Here is a 22575-nt window from a genome sequence, read left to right on the forward strand (position 1 = left end):
AACTTCTGAGTTTATGCAAACAAGCCAAGCCTACGTTCATCTGTATTTTCCTGAAATGTTCAGTTGTCCCCAGGGAAAAACTTCTCTGTAACAGCAGCAAGTAAATGTGAAATATTTTTTTTTTAATCTCCTTGAGCTAAGAAGACAGTGACAGGAAAAAGAAAATAGAATAAGAGTGAATAACTACCCATTTCCAAATGGTTTCCTGTCCCTAGGATAAAAGAATAAAGAGCTAAACTGGCCATATACATGAGCTGCTGAAATCTTCTTCACATACTATGCAGTCAGTAATCTGAATTTGGCAGCGGAATTCTCCAGAGTTTCTGTCTAGACTATTCATGATCCAGATTACAGATTAAAAGGATGAACAGGAATTTCTCTTGGCTTATGGGTATCAGAACAGTGGCTATTTCACTGACAATTTAGTGTTCCCTTTGCCCACATCCATGCAGCACAAAGAAGTGAGGTGACTAAAAGGAAAATAGGTCATGAACTGGATTGGTGGTAACTACAGAGTTAGAAGACAATAAAAGAGCCAAGAAACCATTACGTTAGCTATGAGACCCCCCATTTGAGGGGACAGGGCAAAGAACTTGGGAATACAGAATTACTGACTGAGGAGCAAAGACTCTGTTACATTTTAATAAACTAAGTCTGGGACCATGTTATAGGAATTCTCTGATTACCTGTGAGGTATCACTGAATTGTCTGTAGCACCCTTGAATGCTCTTATATAGGGATGCAAGGATGGCCACATTAATGGCAAGCCTGCCTATCCAAACTATACCCAATATTTGTCAGAGACATTGCTAGCTGCATTTGGCTAAAACTGCCACAGTCAATACAGATAATTGCGTCTCAATGCCTTCAGATTTTCCCTAACATTGTTTACTTCACTAGCATAACAGTAGTTTGATACAACATATGATGCAGAGAAAAGGAATAAAGAAAAAAAGTAATCTAACATGAACTTCAAAAGATAATGACACAAGTTGAGAATAAATCAAGATAAACCACAAGTCAGGACAAAGAACGTGGTGGAACAGAAATGCAGAGTAATCAAAACCAGAACAGTCTGTGGCATCTAATACATGTTGTCTTTTAGCATGCAAAATGGACTCATGTTTCCTGAATTTCATCATTCTTATCTCGTGAGCAAGTATTTGTGAAATTTCCTTATCAAGTATAAACATGTTTAAAGTCTTATTTGTTCCCCAAAATGGGTTAGAAATAGAAGGATATTTCTGTATTATCACTGCAAGTGGCAGAAATTAGAGACCTTTGTCTCCACTTTAAGTTTCTAATTCTTCAAGGTGACATTTTGATAGCCCATAATGTTGCCCATTTTTTAGGTAGTTTGGGTTTTATGTGACACTTTAAATAAAAGAACATTATACATGCAAATTCACATGAGGCAAATTAGAAAACACTGGAATTATACTACCTGTGGAGTTCCCTTTTCATCCATTTGTGAAGTCTGGTCCTTATTTACCTAACACCAAGATGAAAGCTCCAAGATTTCTCCCTCATATAATAGACAGAATGAGAAGAAGTACAAAGCAGATGACTTTTTCTAATTTTTCATTTCATCATCTAGTCTCCAAAGTTACAAGCGATAGCCATTAAACTTTGAGAAAGTTAAACACTGGAATAATCTCTCAAGCAAAGTAGCGGAGTCCCCTACATTGGACAGTTTTTAGACTCAGCTTGACAGGGTGCTTGGCCATCTCATTTAAACTATTACCTAAAAACATTGGACCAGATGATCCTTTCTACTCGGCATTCTGTGATTCTGTGTTTTATTCATACTGAAAATGTTTAAGTATCCTCTTTCATCCTTCTGCATCTCTTTCTTTTCCTGATCTATACTAACATGCTCTTCTGTTCTCAATATTGACTGTTCTGTTTGCATGTGACCTTTAGTGAAAACTGAGGCAAAAGAACCACACAGTACTTACGCATGTCCAATTTTGTTCCCAGGGAAACAACACTGTCCCTCACCTCCCTCTCACAACCTCTTCCTTTTACATTCCTTTTACCTTCCTTTTAGAGAATGATTTAAAGTTGCCAGTAAGGTCTTTAGTTATTGTGCCAAGATAGTCTCAATTTTGTCTCTGATATTCCTGTGTCATTCATTTTACACTCATATCTAGTAGTCAGATTGTATCATTCTCATGCTTGACAAAAATTACTTAAAACTTCCTCATTTCATGGATCCCTAGCTTGAAACCCTCTGGATGATGTATATTCATGAACAGCAAAACCACAACTGAAGTGAGCAGGTAACACCCTTGTGCAGAGTAATATATAAAGGAAGAAGGTCTGACAAAAAGAGCATTTTTACACTTGAACTATGTTTAGTTGCAGTTTCTGTTTCCTATTAAGATGGTAAAACTATTACATCATAAAATAAACAGCACATATCCTGATTGAATATATCAAAGTAAACAGCAACTTATGATTAAATTAATATATATGTATCTAGAGAGGATTAAACCAGCAAGGTATGGAAAATCTGCTTGAAACTGAAGCTGCATCTATGCTCATTGCCACAACCAGCCTGGCCTTAAAAAGCCCCATCCCTAGAGGGTTTTAAGGCCAGGCTACATGTGGCTTTGGGCAACCTGATCTAGTGTGAGGTGTTCCTGCCCATGGCAGGGGGGTAGGAACTAGATGATCCTTGAGGTCCCTTCCAACCCTAACAATTCTGCGATTCTATGATCTAAAAATCACTCAACAGAAAAATCATTATAAAATATTGTTAATTTAAACAACAGAAAAGAGTATTTCAGTTATGTGATTCTATGCTTCTAAAAGGAGACAAATTCAGATTACTAATACTGTTGGCATTTCCTCTTTTTTAACCACTTTATTTTTCTATTTTCCTTATAATTTCATATTAATGCACATTGTGCATAACAGCTTGCTTAAGAAGGATAAAACCCAAATCAATTATGCATTAAAATGTAATAACCATTCAGAAGGAAGTTCTGAGCTATTAACTCTGCATTATGAGTTATTCATGTTTACATTACACAACAGAGCATCAGTCTATAACAGAAAATGAAAGTGACAATATCCAACTGATAATAAAATATTTTTAAGTGTTTCAGTATTTAAAATTTTTAAAGGTTTATGTAATTATTTCAACTGGAATTTGAGTAAGACAGTAATATAGGACTAGTCTTCAAAAATTTAGCTATTCCTTCGATGTAATCTGAAATTTAATTGAAAACTAATGTATTTGAAAACTACAAAAAGTACATTATTTTCTACATTTTACTCTAGTACTTACCAAACCTGACATATTTAAAACTGTGGAGAAAAGAGGTAATACTCTGAATTCAGCCCTAGAAATGGTAAGCAAGGTTTTTGATTGAGATTAAAAAGAGAAATATATTTAGAAAATAAATGTAATTCATTGTCATGTAGCAAACAAAATTATCAACATCTTTCTCTATAGGAAGAATATATAAGCAGTACAATACCTGTATATGCAAACTGAACAAGGTCCCACAGTGCATTGGGGTCTATGCCTTCCATTTTGATCTCTTCTTGCTTGGCTTCACAAACGTCACTTGTAAACATCGCAGCAAAGTAGTCGGAGACAGAACTGAGGACAAGTCTGAAAATAAAGTTAGTAACCAGTGTAACCTACATAGATATATGCATTAGAAATTTGATACATTAAAAAAACCTCAGCATTTAAAAAAAAAAAGAAAAGAATGTTTCCATAGTAATTATAAAATACCAGGAGCAACATATTATTAATGTGTGTAGGCCAAAATACAGCATGACATTTAATTCTAATTTGTTTTTACTTCCTGTGATACGGACCAAGTGGCATGTTAGCACATGACTATAAAACAGACATAGAAATTAGTACTCAGTCTTTCTGATAACTTTCCAAGCATGCATATGTCCCATTTCATATTCCAGAGGTACTCTTCATTTCTCTTAAAGATCTGGTTTTTTTTAAAAAGTTGCTAACAGCACATGACTTAACACAGCTTGGAAACCTTCAGTAAAACTGTTAGTAGCTTAACATGCCATTGACTAAAAAAAAAAAATCAAAATCATTTTGTAATGCAATATTGTGGTTAATAAACATTTCTGAAGGAAAATCCCTTCAAAATCCTTACAAAATGTGCATGGTGGGTCTGTGGATATAATTTAGATAAAACAAAACCACAGCAGGTACCAGCTCTGATTGTCATTACTGAGATCTTAAGCTGAGGAATTTTTCTAAATACCACCTACAATATGATTTTGTTGGAAGTGAATATTCACAGATGATCATGAGCTAGAAATGTTGTAGAGCTATAAATAGAATACACATGCTTTCATAAAAGATGGTCACATTTCTGTCTTAATTTGAAAATATAATGCATAAACACATTTATAAAAGAGACAAGAATCACAACTGGATAACTGGAAAACCAAGAGAAAATATTTAGCTATTTGCATATGCTTAACTGTTTTGTCCAAAGGAAAGAAGTAAGAATATACTGAAATGTAACAAGTTACTCCTTGTCAATTACTGTGCTGATTGATCAATTTTGCTCTTGTAGCTCATCCCATTGGAAAAGTAAAACATAATAGTTTGAATTGGCTTCACAATTTTACAGTGTCTTAATCTACTGTATTTTACATGCAAGTAGAGCAGCTCGAGAACATATATATGATCTTTAGTCTGAATCACATTATGGACAACAACTTAATTAGGTGTAGTAGTTTTTCTGCTTCACATGTTGTGTTCAACTCCATTTTAGGAGTAAAGATCTTAATCATTTCACATTTATATCCATGTAATTAATAAAAACAACAGATGACTACAAAAGTTGAAATTAGAAATATATTTTGTTGCTACCACCAGAGACTCCTCATTTACTATTTATTTTATACAGTACTGAGGAACATTTATGCTTGTTTATTACCTTAACTGATTATCACAAGTGTGTATTTAGTCAACCAAGACAACTATAAAGGTCTGGATAACTAAAAATCTTCTAATACTTCTTCAAATACTTTTTCTGACCACTTATAAATAAGTAACTTTATTCACTGTTAATAGATGCTTAAGAAAAAAACAAAAAAAAATCACAGCATAAAGGAAAAAACAGCAAAATGATGGTTTTGTATGAGAAGAAATCTCTTACAGCTAGCAGAGCTGTAATGTGATTGAGATTTACATTTGAGACTATTTTGCATTAGCTGTTGCTTCAGATTTACTAACAACCAATTAATTTCAATTATGAGTCTTCATTTCAATCACTTGCCAAAAGCAAGGCCCAAACCCCTTCGCTGATCAAAAGCAATGGACAAATGACTGAACAGAAATTTTAATATAACAATTAATGATCCATTGAAATACTTCTAAGCAGTAGCATGTTATACTTGTATTTTGTACCACTTATGTTCATTTATTATTTGTTAAATAATCTTCCTGCATATATACTCTGAACTCAAAGATAACAAAAGAGCGGGAGAACTGAAAACAAGTCATTGCAGGATTACATCTCTCTCATAAACGTCTACAAAAATCTGTGATTTTCCACTGTAAATTTTATGGATTATTCTGAAATGAGGAAATTGAAAGAAGCTCTCTAATGAATTCCAGGTACCAATGAGAATTCATTCTACAGGGCCAGATGAGATTCAGTCCAAAGAGAAACTCTCTGAAAAACATAAAATACAGTCCTCAAGTCCTCATTTACAGGTTTATCTTCACTATTTTGCACTACCTGACAAAGAAGATGACTTAAATGAGCAGAGAGGTTCTATGACTTAGGAGCTCACCTAGACAAACAAGACAAGTTTTTGAATAAAGAAGAAGGATTAGAGAAGAGAGGAGAAGGAAAAGAGAAGGCTCCAAGATGACCTAATTGTGGCCTTCCACTATCTGAAGGGGGCCTACAGGAGGGCTGGGGAGGGACTTCTCAGGATATCAGGTAGTGATAGGACTAGGGGGAATGGAATGAAGCTGGAGGTGGGGAGATTCAGGCTGGATATGAGGAGGAAGTTCTTCACCATGAGAGTGGTGAAGCCTTGGAATGGGTTGTCCAGGGAGGTGGTTGGGGCGCCATGCCTGGAGGTGTTTAAGAGCAGGCTGGCCAGCCTGATGTAGTGTGGGGTGTCCCTGCCCATGGCAGGGGGGTTGGAACTAGATGATCCTTGTGGTCCCTTCCAACCCTGACTGATACTATGATACTATTATTTTTAAGTCCCTTATGTTAATCAACTGAATGTAACCAAAAAGTTAACTGATTTCAAGACACAAAATTTTACCCTGAAGTGATTTGCAAGCTGAATTGAGTGAAAGAAATTTGCTAATTATACTTAATTCTGAAAGGTGATACCTTTTGTAAATGTTTACTATGCTCCAGTGTTGAGATAGAAAATGAACAGTGAGAAATCAAAGGGATCAATTAATTTATATTGATGTGCTGCTTTTTGTGGCTTAAAAGACTCCAAACAACTCTAAGTCTTGGTTTAAAGGCATGTTGACCTATTCATCAAGAAAGGTCAGGTGTCTCAGGTTGTCACCTTTTTTCAACTACTGATCTGATAAAGTCTTTCATCCTTGAGAACATAGCAGGCAACTCAGGGCTTAAAATAACTTGGTGGGCCCATAAAGTTTCTCTTCAGATTAAGGGATTTCTCTGTCTTTCCTGCAAATAATTTCACCTGATAATTTCTGGTTTCTTTTACAAATATAACTGATTCCTGTTGTGATTTATTTCATTTTTTTTAATTCTGTGACATCAGATTTTTTGTTTTATTATAGAATATTTCCTTGCAATTTTCACAACTGTTCTGACATACACCTGTGCTACAGAATTCCCTTGTTGGTGTATTTATTAATTAAAAGAAGCAAGCACTCAAAAGAAACAAACCTTGATGGCTTACATTCTCTAAGCAATCTCTAACAATATTTTACTGCCAACTCAGTAGAATCTCAGTTGTTACTTGTACTGAAAACTCATAGGCATGGCACAACTTTATCTCATACATCTTATGCTAGCTCATATTCATTGCTTTTAAATGTGATTTGCTGCTCTGTAGGGGACACCAGGCAGACATAGGTGTCGTTATGGACAGTGGTGTTCAGCAGGTCTTCTTACATCAGGAAAACATTTCACAGAATCACAGAATTATAGGGGCTGGAAGAGACCTCTAGACATCATCTAATCCAATGCCCCTGCCAGAGCAGGTTTACCTAAAGCAGGTTGCACAGGATGGCGTCCAGGCAGGTTCTGAATAACTTCAGAGATAGAGACTTCACCACCTCTCTGGGCAGCTTGTTCCAGTGCTCTACCACCCTCAAAGTAAAGAAGTTCCCCTCATGTCTAGATGGAACTTCCTGTGTTCACATTTGTGCCTGTTGCCTCTTTTCTATTTATTGTATGCATAGCAAAAACTTGTGATTTTCTAAATTTTATGGCTGTGGTTTGTATTCAGTACAGCATTTGGTGTGAGAAGAATGCTGATAATATGCTGATGGTTTCAGTTTTGATAGGAAATCAAGGACTTCTTAACTTCCTAGAACTTCCTAGTGTACAGATGCACCAGAAGCTAGGAAGAAGCACTGTCAGGGCAACAGACCCAAATCCACCAATGGAGAATTCAATCCTACAATGTCAGCTGACTGCCGGCCAATTTCAAATCACAAATCAGCAAGATATTTAAGTGTAAACACAATAATTGGCTCTTTATCTCTTCTACAGTACAAACTGAAATACATTTTTATATCATATTATAACTCTTAGGCATCTACAATGTTTTAGTTAGGTTATACAAGTCTGAGATCATCATTTCCACCAAACACAATGTCTCAGAGGTTGATTTCCCAGAAACTGCAAGTGATTATCACAGCTGCCAGACTTGATAAAAATGTTCGTTGTCCAAAACACTGACTTTGATAGTTTTATTTGCAGGATTTTTGACATCTATTCAGCAGCTGTAGTATATAGTAATTTAAATACAGTATTTTAAAACAGTGCAATTTAAGAGAGTTGACTTCAATTAAAACAGTCACATTATTTGTAGCAAATATGCTTTTTTAAAATCATGTTGACCCATAGGATTATTGCTTGATTTAGAATTTTCTTTTACCTTGGAAATAATTGGTACTCTGATCATGTCACTCTAGTTCTGAATAACATTTACTTCCCAATGTTTTTCTGTTTCAGATGACATATACAAGCTGCAGTCTAGATAGATTTCTAGATACAACTGCATTTGGCTGACTGGAACATGAATAGAAGAAGGAAGTGTCAGTTACAGTGGGTTACTTTTATTTGTTTGCTTTATAAGATCAATGACTGAGTCCCTTCTATCCCAGAGTTACAATACATTTCTTGTCTGAAAGAGGTTGTACTCTAAATGAGAGGTACAGAAAATGAGAAAAAGTATTAAAGTATTTTGTCAGCTCTGTGGTGAGTTGACAAAATAAAATCTCCATGTTCTTTTTTTTTTTTAATTATTAGACTGGACTGTTAATACTGCAGTAGTTTAACTGAATAGAAATTACTATTTTACTATTTTTCTCTCTGTAAGATATTTTACATTTCTTACACTTGATAATGTTGATGTTAGACTAATGTAACAAAAAAAATATTTATTTAATTTTCCAAATTTATTTTAATGTCAGTTACTTTACTCTGCTGAAATGCCTGCTACAGGTTTTCCTGCTTTCTCAGTACTCTTTTGGCTTGCTTTGGGTTGTTTACCATACAATTCTTCATTGGTTTGTCCTTTCTTTTGCTATTACTTCATGTGAAAGTGTGACACTGTAATCTGTTTACTGGAAGATTAGATTAGACAAACATGCTGTTCAGGAGCCAACAAAAAGGTTAAGCACATTATAACTTTAAAGCTGCCTGAGTCACCCAAACAGTGAAAAGCAGCGATAATAAAACTGAGAGTTTGGCATAGTGCCTGCAAGCAAACTAGAGTGCAGTGATAGTATTTGTATTATCCCATTTGTAATTTGACTTTCTCCCATTTTTTGTGAGGAATAAATATGTAAAAACAATAAAGCCACACATGTAAACCCCATAAAATAACACCAATGACAAAAATTAACTTGGCAGCATTCAGGCTATGACCAGAGCTTTCCTGACATTCTTTCCACAAAAAAAGAAAAAAAAAAAAGAAATCTTACAGCACAGAAGTAACTTCACCTCTAGAGACAAAAATTACTTAAACATATCATCAAAAACCATAATCAATACATGTGATTGGAAAAAAAGGGCAAAGAGCAAGCACTATCAAAGATTAAACCAGAAATGAAAGAGATGAGAAACTGTGGAGGAGTCTGAAGGAAGGCAACAGTTTTTGATGTCTTCCACTTCATTCAATGCAATACACTGGCATTCCATAACTGAATTTTTACTTTCATACAGCTAGATACATTGAGAACACATTATTACACAAATCATCATTCTGAGTTTGATTTTTACACTACTGTTTTGTTTTGATTTCTTCTACATCAGAAGAGAACAAAGACAGATAGCACTTCGAGAGTTTGTACTAAAAAATGTGGATATTTTGCTCTGTTCTTCCAAAAGTGATTCTTATTGTACTATATTGTAGCATATTAAATCTACAGCAAGTTATTCTATTAAAAGGAAAATGTCATGAGAACCATTCCTCTTAGGCAATAATTCTGAGTATTTTGTATTTATTAATTTGTAACATATTCAGCGTAAGCTATGTCTTGTAATATGTTTTAATTGAATTTTAAAATGAGAGTTCCTTCTATCTAAGCTAAGATTTTATAAACTTTGTACAGAGAATGTTCTAACAAACTTCTAAGCATCATGAACTGTCAAATTTTAAAACTCCACAAATACTGATCAGTGCCATCTGCAAGAAGGCTTTTTATATGGTCCCAGGAATGCAAAATAAATATTATCTAGCCAACTTTGTTAAAAGCTTTAATTAGAAGAGTCCTTTGCTGGATTTGCTCCTGAAAAATCTGGGAAAAAAAAAAAAGACCTGTGAAATCTGATGGCAAACTTGGCTGCAGCAACCATGAGTCAAGGGAATTTAAGACAATGGATCCTGAGGGAAGTTAGTAAAATGAAAAGGAAATTACAGCCCTGGATGCCAGAAGTAGCTCCTGATTAATATCTGAAAATTCACACACCCTTCATTTCACTTTATCTTGCTGGACAAAATTCTAGTTAATCTTTTAAATTCTGCATAAATCAACAGGGTGTTTTTGACACGTCTTGGAGATTTGGTCTTTTGACTACAGAGTACAGAGAAGTAGAAAAACAAATGTAGAATTGTCTGAAGGTTTATCAGAAAATCTAGTAAGATTTTGGTTGTTATTTACTTTCAGTATTCAGTATCACTAAGGTTGGAAGAGACCTCAAAGATCATCGAGTCCAACCTGCCACCACAGACCTCATGACTAGAGTAGGGAGGACACTACTGCCCACTGCAGGCTCGAACCCACTGTTGATCTTCCTGTCAAGGTATCTTTCTGATTCCTGGGTCTCTTCTCCCAGGCAGCCAGCACCAGAACAAGAGGACACAGTCTCAGGCTGCACCAGGGGAAGTTCAGGCTGGAGGTCAGGAGGAAGTTTTACACAGAGAGAGTGATTGCCCATTGGAATGGACTGCCGGGGGAGGTGGTGGAATCGCCGTCACTGGAGGTGTTCAGGAGGAGACTTGACAGGGAGCTTGGTTACATGGGTTAGTTGATTAGGTGGTGTTGGATGACAGGTTGGACGTGATGATCTTGAAGATCTCTTCCAACCTGGTCTGGTCCTATTCTATTCTATTCTATTCTATTCTATTCTATACTATTCTATTCTATACTATTCTATTCTATTCTATTCTAAATATATTGTAGAACTGAAATGACAAATGAGAAATTAACTTTACTACTGAAAGGTGCACATACTAATACAAACAGCTGTCTTAAAATAGTAGAAAAAAATAAACTAAACATAAAAAGGTAATCTTTCAGATTCCTCTGTTTCCCTCTCTACAAAATATGCAATTTATCAAAATATTCAAAAGAGGCAAAAATACGCTAGTTAAGTAAGTTTTTCCTATATTATCCATATTAAATAGGGTTTATTACATCAATTGTGGAATAGTTCTATGTATCTAATAAGTATTTTTTTCTGTCAGTTTAAGAATGCAGATTCAGACACTGGTTTATTTTTCTTTTACCTCATCTGTGTTGAAAAATGTGAATAGGAAAAAAAAATGAGCACATAATTCTCAGGAAGGAACAAGAAAATTCTCATTATTCCTGAAAAACAAATAAAGTTATTTTATTTCAGTAATGTACAGGGATGTAAAACTAGACACAAATCAGAAAGTTTTAGATTATTATGCTTCTAGTTTTCTTTTTGATGGGAGGCACTTTAAGGCAAATATTGGAGCTCTGGAACACTGTAAATGGAGATGGACAGAAGGACTGAAGTTTAATATTATTCCCTCTGAAAGATCTTGGCAGTTCAGAAAAAAATGGCATCAGACCACAACTACCAGGGGTGCATAAAATGCCAGATGTATAATACATTTAACAGTGGCAAAAAGCCTGGAACACAGGAGTTGTGTCAGTTGCCAAGACAGTGGGTAGAAATTACTGGGAACTTAGCTGGCATCTGGGAATCTGAGTATATGAAGGCAGAGGAGAAACAAGAAAAATATGAAGTCTTATAAGACAGAAGAGTAGAAAAAAAGTCTAAAGAAAGAAACATGCTGAAAAAAGAGGAGAAAAATTTCTGCATTTATTATGGCTGCCTATTTGAACCCAAGCACATTCACGTATGCTGCAGGGTATCTAGAACAATTTGTTACTGCTTGTTAAGTGTAGTTACTTTCTCACTTATTGAAATTATTGGGTCAATTTAAATATTTAAATGAAGGTTTCTGGCTTGGTTTACTTTTTAGTATTTGAATGACAGCTTGGGCTTTGCAGTCCTGTATACTGCACCTTTTTATGAAAATACAATATTCCAGTATTCCAATTTTTTATGAGGGGTTCTAGTGATAGGACAACAGGGAATGGTTTTAAGCTGAGGGAGACTAGGCATATACTGGGTCTTAGAAAGCTCTTCAGTATGAGGGTGGTGGGACACTGGACCAGACTGCCCAGGAAAGTTGTGATGCCTCCTTCCTGGGGGTATTCAAGGACAGGTTGGATAAGACCTTGAGGAGCTCAGTCCAGTTGAAAGGTGTCCCTGCGCATGGTGGGGAGGTTGGAGTAGGTGATCTCTAAGGTCACTTCCAACCTAAGCCATTCTATGACTCTATGCTGCTGTGAATCTTACCATGGAAGTTGCAATACAGAATATCCAAGTTTTCTGTAAACAGAAAAATAAAAGCCTCAGTGTCCATCTTCACTTATGGCAGAAGGAATTTTGTGAGGTCCAAATGGTCAAGATGACCTTATCACATTCCTTCACAACAGAAAGTTGATTTGTGGATTCAGAAACACACTGGCTTGTTTTTTGTTTTCCTGTTGAGGAACTATAGTCTTATTCTGAATTTAGTACCTCAGCAGAAAAATCAGGGGACAAGCATGGAATAGATCATTCTTCGTTTTCAGCCTTACATAGAGTTCCAATGCAAAGAGACTTGTTGACATACACACTCAGAAGTATTCACTGTATTCTAATCTAAACTCTGGGATTGGATTTTTGTTTTGCAGGCACTTTATCGAAGGCCACAGCTAAGATCAAAACATCAATGAAGAAGAGCTATTTTAAGCTCTAATTACAATTCAAAATCAAGCATAAATTCATATGTCCTGACTGCATTAAACAAGACAATCTTAAGAAAACTTCAGAAATTGCAATGTTGTATTTTTTGTATGCCATGCTCAGTGTAGCTGTACAGCACCTTGTTTCAGAAATTTCTATTCTCCTCACATATGAATAGCACCACAGCAGGGAGAAATGTTTGTCATACTCAAGACAAATTTGTTATTTGAGTGTTACCTGAACTTTTGAAATCTGTACAAAAATATCCCGAATACCACCTCTTGCAGTCTTTTACATGTGTGGTGTTTAAAGCAAGAGGGAATCAGATAGAAAGGTGACAGCAAACACTGCTCTATAAAATAAGCATACCCAAAATATTTACTTTTGTAGTTTCAATGTCTCATGTTTATGTCCTACCTATGTGCAGGTATCTTGCGATTCCCAGCAATCAGGATAACATCACAGAGCTGCTGTTGCTTCAGGTAACTCTCCATCTTTCTGAAGGTTTGCTCTGCATGGTGAACAGCCTGGTAGAATTCCTCAGAGCTGCAAGAATCCATGTCACAGTGGGGTGGCAAGGGATGGCTGACTCCTGACAGTCTGTAAATTACAAGAGAAGTTCCTCAGACATGTAGAATTTATCACAGGCTTTCAGAATGTAAGTAGTCAGTGCATCCTTCCCAGTTCTCATCACTAAAAGTACAAGACAGAAAAGATTTGCATTGGAATGAACAACTAAAGTTGTAAGTAATAGTGAAATGATGGGGGGTTTTAGCATAGACATGGAAGTAATTAGTTCTTCGGTTTTGACAAAGATATCAAAAATATAGATAGGAACAAGAAACAGACATTCAATACATTCATATTACTAGTATAGCTACGTATTCATTATTAAACTACAGTCGGGCTCTATAGTTTTTAGCGTTTTAGAGTAAAATTATTTTACAAAATTAAACAAACTTTGTTTTTCTTAAATATTACTGTAATACACAAATAAATGAAAAAAGCAGTTCTGTCTTTCCACAGATTCTAAAAGTGATTAATCTACTCCACTTCTTCAAATTTATATTAATTTTAAGCCACCTCAGAACCAAAACAAACAAACAAACCCCCACCAAAAAACAAACAACTATTTATTTTGTAATGAACTAGAAGTATTTCTACAATGATAAATTTCACGCCTACTTTTTAATCAAAAGGCTTTTTAATATAAAGTGAATTTACAGGATAAAAAATGAAATATATTTCCCACTATATAATCATATATTCTTAGTTCAGATTCACTCAATTCTGTGTTTCTGGTTCAGACATCTACTAAAAACAAGAAAACGTGTCAGCAAGTACTAGCCCTTCCGGAAACGAATGCTTGTATTTCCAAATAATTCAGAGCACAGAAGATTTCCTCTCCTTTTACAAATAAGTAATGAGATGGTTTTAAATGAAAACCAAAAGATTTTAGATATCTCGTGGTGCTAAAAATGAAGGACTCCATAGATGAAGCTGATTACTTTTTTCACTTCAACTAGATATACACAAAACAGCTTACATAATCAATAGAAGGGCAATAAAGGACATATTTTAGTCCAGCATATCAAACAATATTATTAATTCATTCAAACCAATCTCATTTGATACACTCTATTGAAAAATAAATATTGTGAAGTACATAAGAAATTTTGATAATTTACAGTAGTAATGTAAGAATTTCATTACACAAGGATTGAATTCAGCAGGTACTATATTCTAAGAATGGTATCAATAAACCCGTAAGATAATGCAATCTGCACTCTGAGCGCTAGAAAGAACTGAAAAGTGCATAAGGAGTACAACTTAAAAATCAGATATTAAAATTAAATACAGTTATCTTAAAAATAAAATTTAAAAAACCACTAAACAAACCAAAACCAACCACTTTTGTATTTCTACTGACTCCTGGTTGACTTGACATATACTAGTGATTGACTTTTGAATTGTTTATTGTCCAAAAGTTTTTCACATACAGTAATTTTACAAGAGTCCACAGATTTATGAGGAAAGGGCTACCTTTCTGTCATATAACTGCAAGGCTTCACAGCATTCCTTTAAAGTAGCAGGAAGTCAGCATAATTGAAGATGGCCTGCTGATATGTCACAGCAAAACCAACTCAGTTACCTTTGTATCTCACCCTGCTCTCTATTCTGCACCATATCCTGGTTCTAACTTAATAGAATGAGTTATTTTTCAAAATTATTACCCATAGTAACTTCAGTTTCATAGCATTAAATTGGATCCTGAGAAATCATCAGCTGGTTAAAATTAATCAGTATAGCCATTTATATGCTGGTAAGGTTCCAGTAAGTGGGAGTCTGCCTAAAGGAAACTAACTGTCAAAACTTTATTAACCATGATTCTTCAACAGTAACAGCTATGAAGTGATGATCTAAAAAGGAACATTTCCTTAATTCTGCTATACTCCACCTTGTTATATCGTCAAGTCATGTTATCTATCTTTTATAAACTCATCCTAAAGAGCATATGTGTTCATTCTGCAAGTGTACCTCTGTAGGTGTACTTATCCAAATGTAAACTAATAAGCATGGATAGTGGGTAGACATTTCAGCTTTTTTGTTTCATTTTTTCCCCTCACTTTGACTGCAGTCCTGTCCAGACTCTGTTGCGAAGAATTAGAATGACAAGTAATTTACAAGAAATGAAGCAGTGCCTAATAAACAAGGTTGCTAGGGTTAAGCAGACACATTTCTTTCTTTCCTCTGGGGAACCTGCAAGTGACAACAACTGCACTTCTGAGAAATTAAAATAATAGGAAAGAGCACATTTCAATGGGTGCATAATGTTTGCTAATTCAGAACTTAAGTCTAGTCTAAGTCAGTTTATGTTTCAACAGAGTACTAATTCTGTCTCTCCCTGGCTATTTAAAACATGGTGTCCTTTTTAGGTCAGAAAGAAAAGAGAGAAGTATCCTGACTGAATTCATGATAGTCCTATCAAGTTAGATTGGGCTACAATGTCTATTTTGTTCTTGAATTGCTAGACAATGCCACAAATTTTGCCATCTTTCCTGCTTGTCATTTACAAACAACACTTTCCACCCGCAAACTCACATCTATCACTTAGCAAGTCATTACGTGACTACTCAAAAGCAAGCCCCAAAGGCACAGTACATTCTAAATTCTAGCAAGCAATAAGCTTAGAAGACAGTAAGTGAATCTTTTATTTATTTCCTATGAAAGACCAGATAAAATGTCTGCTTAGCCTACTCAGGAGCCACCTCTTTTCCATTATAAGTGCTCTGTCTGCATAACCAATGTTTTACATTCAGTCAGCAGCTTGTTAAAGTAGGAATGAGTTCAAGAGCTTCATCCAGCAAACACTAGTTATTTTCTTGCAGCTCATAAAAGGCATATTTAGGCACTTGTGACCAATTAGTGACATGAAAATAACATTTTCTCTTTGCACATATTGGTTTTAGAGAAGACAAACTGAACCACACATGCAGAGATGCTTGCTGATTCTGTTCTGAAGGCACTCCAGCACAAATTTGCCTGAATACTCCCTGAATCTTTCAAAATCCTTTTTACCATGTGTACCTCAAAATCCTGTAATCAGTGAACAGCATAGACTGCATATGGGCTTTTCCCATAATCCTTCTCAGTTGGCAAGTGCAAAGCCTGAATTTAGTGTGGGAATTTCAAACATTCAGGGGTTGCCCTGACTAAAATTATTTATTTTTAACAACTTAGTTGAAAGTACAGAAATAAGGAAACCAAACCTTTCACAACATTTCAGCAATGATACTTAAGAGTGATACCACAGGATGAGAAAACTAAAAAGCTCACAAAAGTTATCAGCATTACAAATAACCAATAATCTTTTTTTAATTCTTCTTATGAAATGGCAAAGCAGAACACATATTGCATAATTTCAAAAAGTTTAAAAAAGGAAAAACCCATGAGATTAATTTTCAGCGTTAAGAACATCATGTTGTTGTCAAAAGAGAAATGTTTTAAGAAGAGCCCCAAGGTGTTGATGAGAAAATTCAGCCTTTGAGCCTTTACAGATCTTAAAACAGTGTAAATAGAAATAAAAGCTAGACTCTGTGGATCTACAACACCTGACTCCACAGTGGCACTCTTTTCCTAGAAAAAAACATTTTGATTTGAACAAAGGTGCTGTTCTCTAATCACCTTTTACCTGTTCCTAACGTCTGTGAAAAATAAACAGGTAAAACAGCTGTAAAATCCCAGTAAAGTGTAGATAATTATGTAGATATCTCTTCTACTATCCCCTGTATGTTTTACATAGTTCACTTGTACAAACAGTAAGACCATTCTACTCAGACTTGATTTTTGCACGGTACTTTACACATGAATAAACTGTGACATAAACGTGGCCAGAGAAGGGCAATGAGGCTGGTGAGAGGCCTCGAGCACAAGCCCTATGAGGAGAGGCTGAGGGAGCTGGGGTTGTTTAGCCTGGAGAAGAGGAGGCTCAGGGGAGACTTTATTGCTGTCTACAACTACCTGAAGGCTGGTTTTGGCCAGGAGGGGGTTGGTCTCTTCCCCCAAGCAACCAGCACCAGAACAAGGGGACACAGTCTAAAGCTAAGCCAGGGGAAGTTCAGGCTCGAGGTGAGGAGAAAGTTTCTCACTGAGAGGGTTGTTAGCCATTGGAATGGACTGCCCAGGGAGGTGGTGGAGTCACTGTCCCTGGAGGTGTTCAAGAGGAGATTGGATGTGGCACTTGGTGCCATGGTCTAGTAGTCATGAGGTCTTGGGTGACAGGTTGGACTTGGTGATCTTTGAGGTCTTTTCCAACCTTGTTGATTCTATGATTCTATGATTCTATGAATAGAGAAATAAGAACCATTAGCTTAATGCTGGCAGGACATTAAAGAGAATGCCAGGAAAAAATGGGGTTCACCTACCTCTATTTTTCCTCGCAGGGAATGGGAAAGTAATCAGTAAAACTGGCATCCTTGAGCTACAAAAGTTTGAAAACTGCAACAGCAAACATCAGTAGCTAAATCACATCATAAGTAAGTTTCAAAACAAAGAAAAAGCAGTACTTTGAAACAGAGTGAGAGAACTCACATGACTTGAAACAATACTGCACTTCTTTATGTTAATAGAGGTTTAGATACAGAAATGTTTCCATTCTGGAAATAATATTCATAACAGTGCAGAAAACAGAATTGTACCACCATATGAAGCAAAGTACTTTGTATATAGTACTCAGATATTTTAAGTACTGAAATGGAATATATATCTCCTGCATTTGAATGAAATCCTGACATCAAATTAGCAACTATTTGATCAGCAAATGGCATATAATTTCATTACTACTGAAAAAAAACTGGTTCTGCTATATTCAACTTTTTTTTTTCCCACTTTTTACTTATTCAGGATTGATCATGCAAACTTATCCAAAACCAATTCAACATAATTTAGTGTATATTACTGGGTACATATCTGAAGTACATAGCAAAGTACAAAATACATCCAGTTCTTCAGTAAAAAAAAAATATTTTGCCATTTACAACTTGCAAAAGCATATAAGAAATTTTCCTTATGTAAAAGTAAAATAAAAGTCTTCACACTATTTTTTCTCTAAAATTTGCTTATTGAGTGTGTGGATATTAATAGTCTGGGGAACTGCACTTATCAATTTAAGATGGGCTGTCAAAAGTCATGGTTTTCATTAGTGGCCACTTGCAAAAACGCAAGAGAGACTTTATAGATTTTAAACCATATTCTTATAGCAACATCATGACTGAAGTTTTGTTTGTGATCAAAGGGTATGCTTTTCACTCTGCCACCAGCAATTATATAAGCAAATAAAGGCTCTGCCCAGACTTTCAGCAGTTTGTTTCCAATTTCTTTCATAAAAGGCAAAGTCAGGTAGAAGATCCAGATAAAAAAATAATTGGAATATCAAATAGGACCTTTTAGTTACACCAGTTCAGCTGAGATGCATTATTGCTTTCTCAAATATAATTTTTCTATGTTTAAAAAATTATATACGATTACACACTCCAGTGCACATTATAAACTCATTGATCCATAGATAAATTGCATAATGTATTATTTCCTAAAGGCAATTTATGGATCAAACTTCTTGTAATGTAATTCATTCTTAGCACACCATAAAGCAAAATTCAGTTATTAGGGTATCTGTTTGTCTAGCAAAAATATGCATGATTCCTCTGTTCTGTGTATCTGTGCATCTTAAAAATATCACAAGCTATGAGAAACAAAATATTAGCTACCAGTTTGTAGAATCACAGAATCATTTTGGTTAGAAACAACCTCTCAGATCATCAAGTCCAACTGTTGACTTAACACCACCATGGCAATCAAACCATGTCCTGAAGTGCCATGTCTATGCTTTTTTTCAACAATTTCAGGCACAGTGAATGTACCACCTCCCTGGGCAGCCTGTTTCAATAACTGACCACTCCTTCCAGTAAATAAATTTTTCCTAGTATCCAATCTAAACCTCCTCTGGTACAACCTGAGGCCATTTCCTCTCATTTTATCACTTGATACTAGGGAGAAGAGACACTCCCAGCTCACTGCAACAACCTTTCCTGTAGCTGTAGAGAGCAGCGAGATCTTACACGCTTCTTCTCTTCAGACTAAACAATCCCAGCTCCCTCAGTCGCTCCTCATAAGACCTATGCTCTAGACCCTTCACCGACTTTGTTGCCCTTCTCTGGACATGCTCCAGAAACTCAACATCTTCCCTTTAGTGAACACATTCAAGGTGCCAAGTACAGAGGCACGATCACTTCTCTCCTCCTGCCACAGCAGTCCTGATAGAGGCCATGATGCTGTTGGCCTTCTCGGCCACCTGAAAACAATGCTGCCTCATATTGAAATAGCTGTTAACCAGTAGCCCTAGGTCCCTTTCTGCCAGGCAGTTTTCCAGCCACTTTGTCCCAGACTTGTAACATTACATAAGGTCATTGTGACCCAAAAATTGTGCTATATCAGGCAAATTTTTTGTGCAGCCCTTCAAAAATACAAAATGGACAGTATAGAGGGACCATGATGCTACACTAGACTGCTTCAATAGAGGATAAATATTTTTCTTATTTAGTAATTGACAGAAATAAACAATGAATTTGGGTTATGGAGAGTTTGTTGTGATTTTTCTAGATTACTAATAAAATATGCAAAGCAAGCCTTTTCTTTTGGTTCAGTTCAAAACACTCTCAGATGGAACTTCCCTTATCTATGACCCTTCAACAAGTAATTATTTAACCTAAGCTACAAACATAGACTTCTCTGTTGTCAGTGGAGAGGAACCAACATACAGAAGGATTCCATAGATTTGTGAAAGACTTAGGTTTTAGTTTTCAGTCCTTTATAAATTTATTTTAGACTTTTTTTGGGTAAAAATACAAGGTTAAAGACTATTTCAATTAATAAAAAATAGTGGAAAATACCATGATTTTTGAAAGAAACTACTTGCTGAATTCAGTTAAATTAATGACAAATGCTTTATCTTGCCTTCAGTCTTCCACCTTTTTTTTCACATTTTATTAGTTACATCCTGTGTCCTATACCCTAAGAAGAACTTAAAATTGTTGGGAAGTTTGGGTTTTTAAGTACTTTGTTTGACTGATCTTTTATCTCTTCTCACTTTCTCACCATTTATCACATACAGTCTTCTAAAAAATTACTTCAGACTTTTCCTCTCTCTTTTCCTCTTTCTCCACTGTCTAGTCTTAAAAATTACTTATGCTTTTGCTTATAGATATATATGTCACATTTTCGTGAAGATCTAATACATAAAACTATTCTGATAGAGAAGTTCTGTATTGAAAAATTACAGGCCTGTGCTACTGATGTTTATTTTCCAGTGTAACTATTCTGAGCAGTAAAATGCAAGGTAACTCAAATGGAAATGGGGCCACTACTGAGAGAATAAACTTCTTCCAGTCAAAAATTTGTTAGCACCTGTTTTGCTCAAGTTATGCAAAATTCTCAGGCAACCATAATTTTAGTGAACAGCAAGTTTGCAGAATTTACTTCACTTAGATATTTTGTTTGTTTGTTTGTTTGTTTTTACTTTGGTCTTTTATGTTTGGGGTTTGGGCTTGTTTTCATTTAATATAAGAATGTCAGATATCATTTTAGTGTCATTTTAGACACCTAATGTGTAAGGCAATGACTAGTTCATACATTCTTTCAGATGGTAATTTAAAATGTATGCATCTTCAAATCCTCTCAACAAATAACAATTTCATCTTTAAGAACTGTAATTTTAATGTTAAAAATTATTGTAAATATTATGAATATTTCTGTGTGACCTTGAAATAAAAACACTTTCAGTAATGTCCACATAGACATGTAATGTCAGTTAGAAAGTTAATGATTTAGCTTGAAATGAGATACCATTGACAACAAACAAATGAACAAAAAGAAAAATGTAGTATTGAAACTACTGAAAGAAAACAATTGTGTCATTACAGTGAAAATTTATATGACAACACATGTAAAAATTATCAAATCACTCATTTAAGCATAGCCTGGAAAGTCTGATTCCTTGATTCCTTCAAACGGTCACACCTTGGTATACTGCAAGCAGCCTGACTGGGACAGGGTAAAGTATAGCAAGAAAATCATAGTGGCCTGAGAGCCTTTCCAAAGGCAAAAGTGAGGAAAAGACCATGCATTCTCCACCATACCACAATAAAACATGCTGCATTGTTTTTATTTTCCCTAGAAAATCCAAATTCTCCAGTTCTCAACAAGCAAATAACGGATAATAGAAGATAAAACTTTTTTTTTTCCTGCCAGCTCTCACAATCTAAGACATTGAGTATTTTGTCTGCTTCATAGAACCTCTATCAGTCAAAGACCTCCTACTGTTTCTTCTCATCATGTCAAAATACTACAATTTATTGCAGTGTATTACAGTGGAAAATTCTTTCATACCTAAAATCAGTATCATTATACTTTCCAAAACTCATTTCAACATAAATCTGATCCTTTTATAAACCGTATTTGAAGTTCCCATGACTCCCTAAAATCCAAGGAAAACTTTTAAGGTTCATCATCCCAGTCACACGAGGTGCTTGATAGCGATTGTATTAATTATACTGCTGCAAAGACTGTCACAATTTATCAGCCTTCATACTCAAGACAAATGTAACACTTTCCCCCCCCACTCTCTGGACCTATTTTGCCTCTAAACAGCCTGACTAACAAAGTATTTTTTCATACTGTATACTACTGCCTTAATTTATTTACTGTATCTTAAAGGATACAGAAAACAGAGTTTACAAGTAGGAAGTCCTGCAACCAAATACTAGGTGCATATAAATCTAGGTAATGACTCAGCCTCCTGAAAGAAAGCAAGCCATTCTTCTTGGAAACACAAACCAGGAAAGATGTCACCGGAGACCTCAATTTTTAAATACATATGCCATTGGAGAACAACGGAGAAGCACAACAAACTTTCTCTGAATTACTGTCACTAGTTCTCTATTTCTAGCTCAAGACTCAAGGGAGCCTCCTTCATTAAAGTACGACCCAGTTGCTCTGCTTTCCTTCCCTCTCTCATTTTACTATCAGAGAAGTTGACACAATTTCTACGGCAAGAAATCAGGCAAGCCTCAGAACAGGAGTAAGGTTACTACCTCTTCAGACAGTCATATTTTCCTCCCACCTCATGAATCCCATCAAAATAACTGTCTTCCATTCGCCATGCATTTTCACTCAATGAAGCTTTTTTTCTCCAAGCATGATTAATATGTAACTGTACAAATTAAATGCCTCATGTCTGTGACACTGCTTGTTTCCCATTATTAATAAATAAGTAAAAATACTGATT

The 22575-nt window shown here is 35.4% G+C and overlaps 1 protein-coding gene and 1 long non-coding RNA gene across 3 annotated transcripts in view; one reads left to right on the plus strand and one right to left on the minus strand.

The window, feature by feature from the left end:
- KLHL1 (kelch like family member 1) overlaps positions 1 to 22575 on the minus strand; it is a 248207-nt gene that overhangs the window by 167555 nt on the left and 58077 nt on the right. Inside the window, exons 2-3 of the mRNA XM_068150261.1 lie at positions 13152 to 13334; positions 3489 to 3625 (exon numbers count right to left, since the gene is read on the minus strand). Coding sequence (XP_068006362.1) covers positions 3489 to 3625; positions 13152 to 13334 — 320 coding nt within the window. The remainder of the gene's footprint in view (positions 1 to 3488; positions 3626 to 13151; positions 13335 to 22575) is intronic.
- On the plus strand, positions 8197 to 22500 carry LOC137447094 (uncharacterized). 2 transcript variants are annotated; one of them, XR_010988789.1, is made up of 3 exons: positions 8197 to 8285; positions 13162 to 13216; positions 22237 to 22500. It is a non-coding gene; the product is annotated as an uncharacterized lncRNA (long non-coding RNA). The 2 variants fall into 2 exon arrangements; XR_010988804.1 differs by lacking the exon at positions 22237 to 22500 and adding an exon at positions 21540 to 21723.

Source organism: Melanerpes formicivorus, unplaced genomic scaffold, assembly GCF_026170545.1.
Source record: "Melanerpes formicivorus ecotype bairdi unplaced genomic scaffold, bMelFor1.0.p_v2 SCAF_1, whole genome shotgun sequence".
NCBI classification, from domain to species: Eukaryota; Metazoa; Chordata; class Aves; order Piciformes; family Picidae; genus Melanerpes; species Melanerpes formicivorus.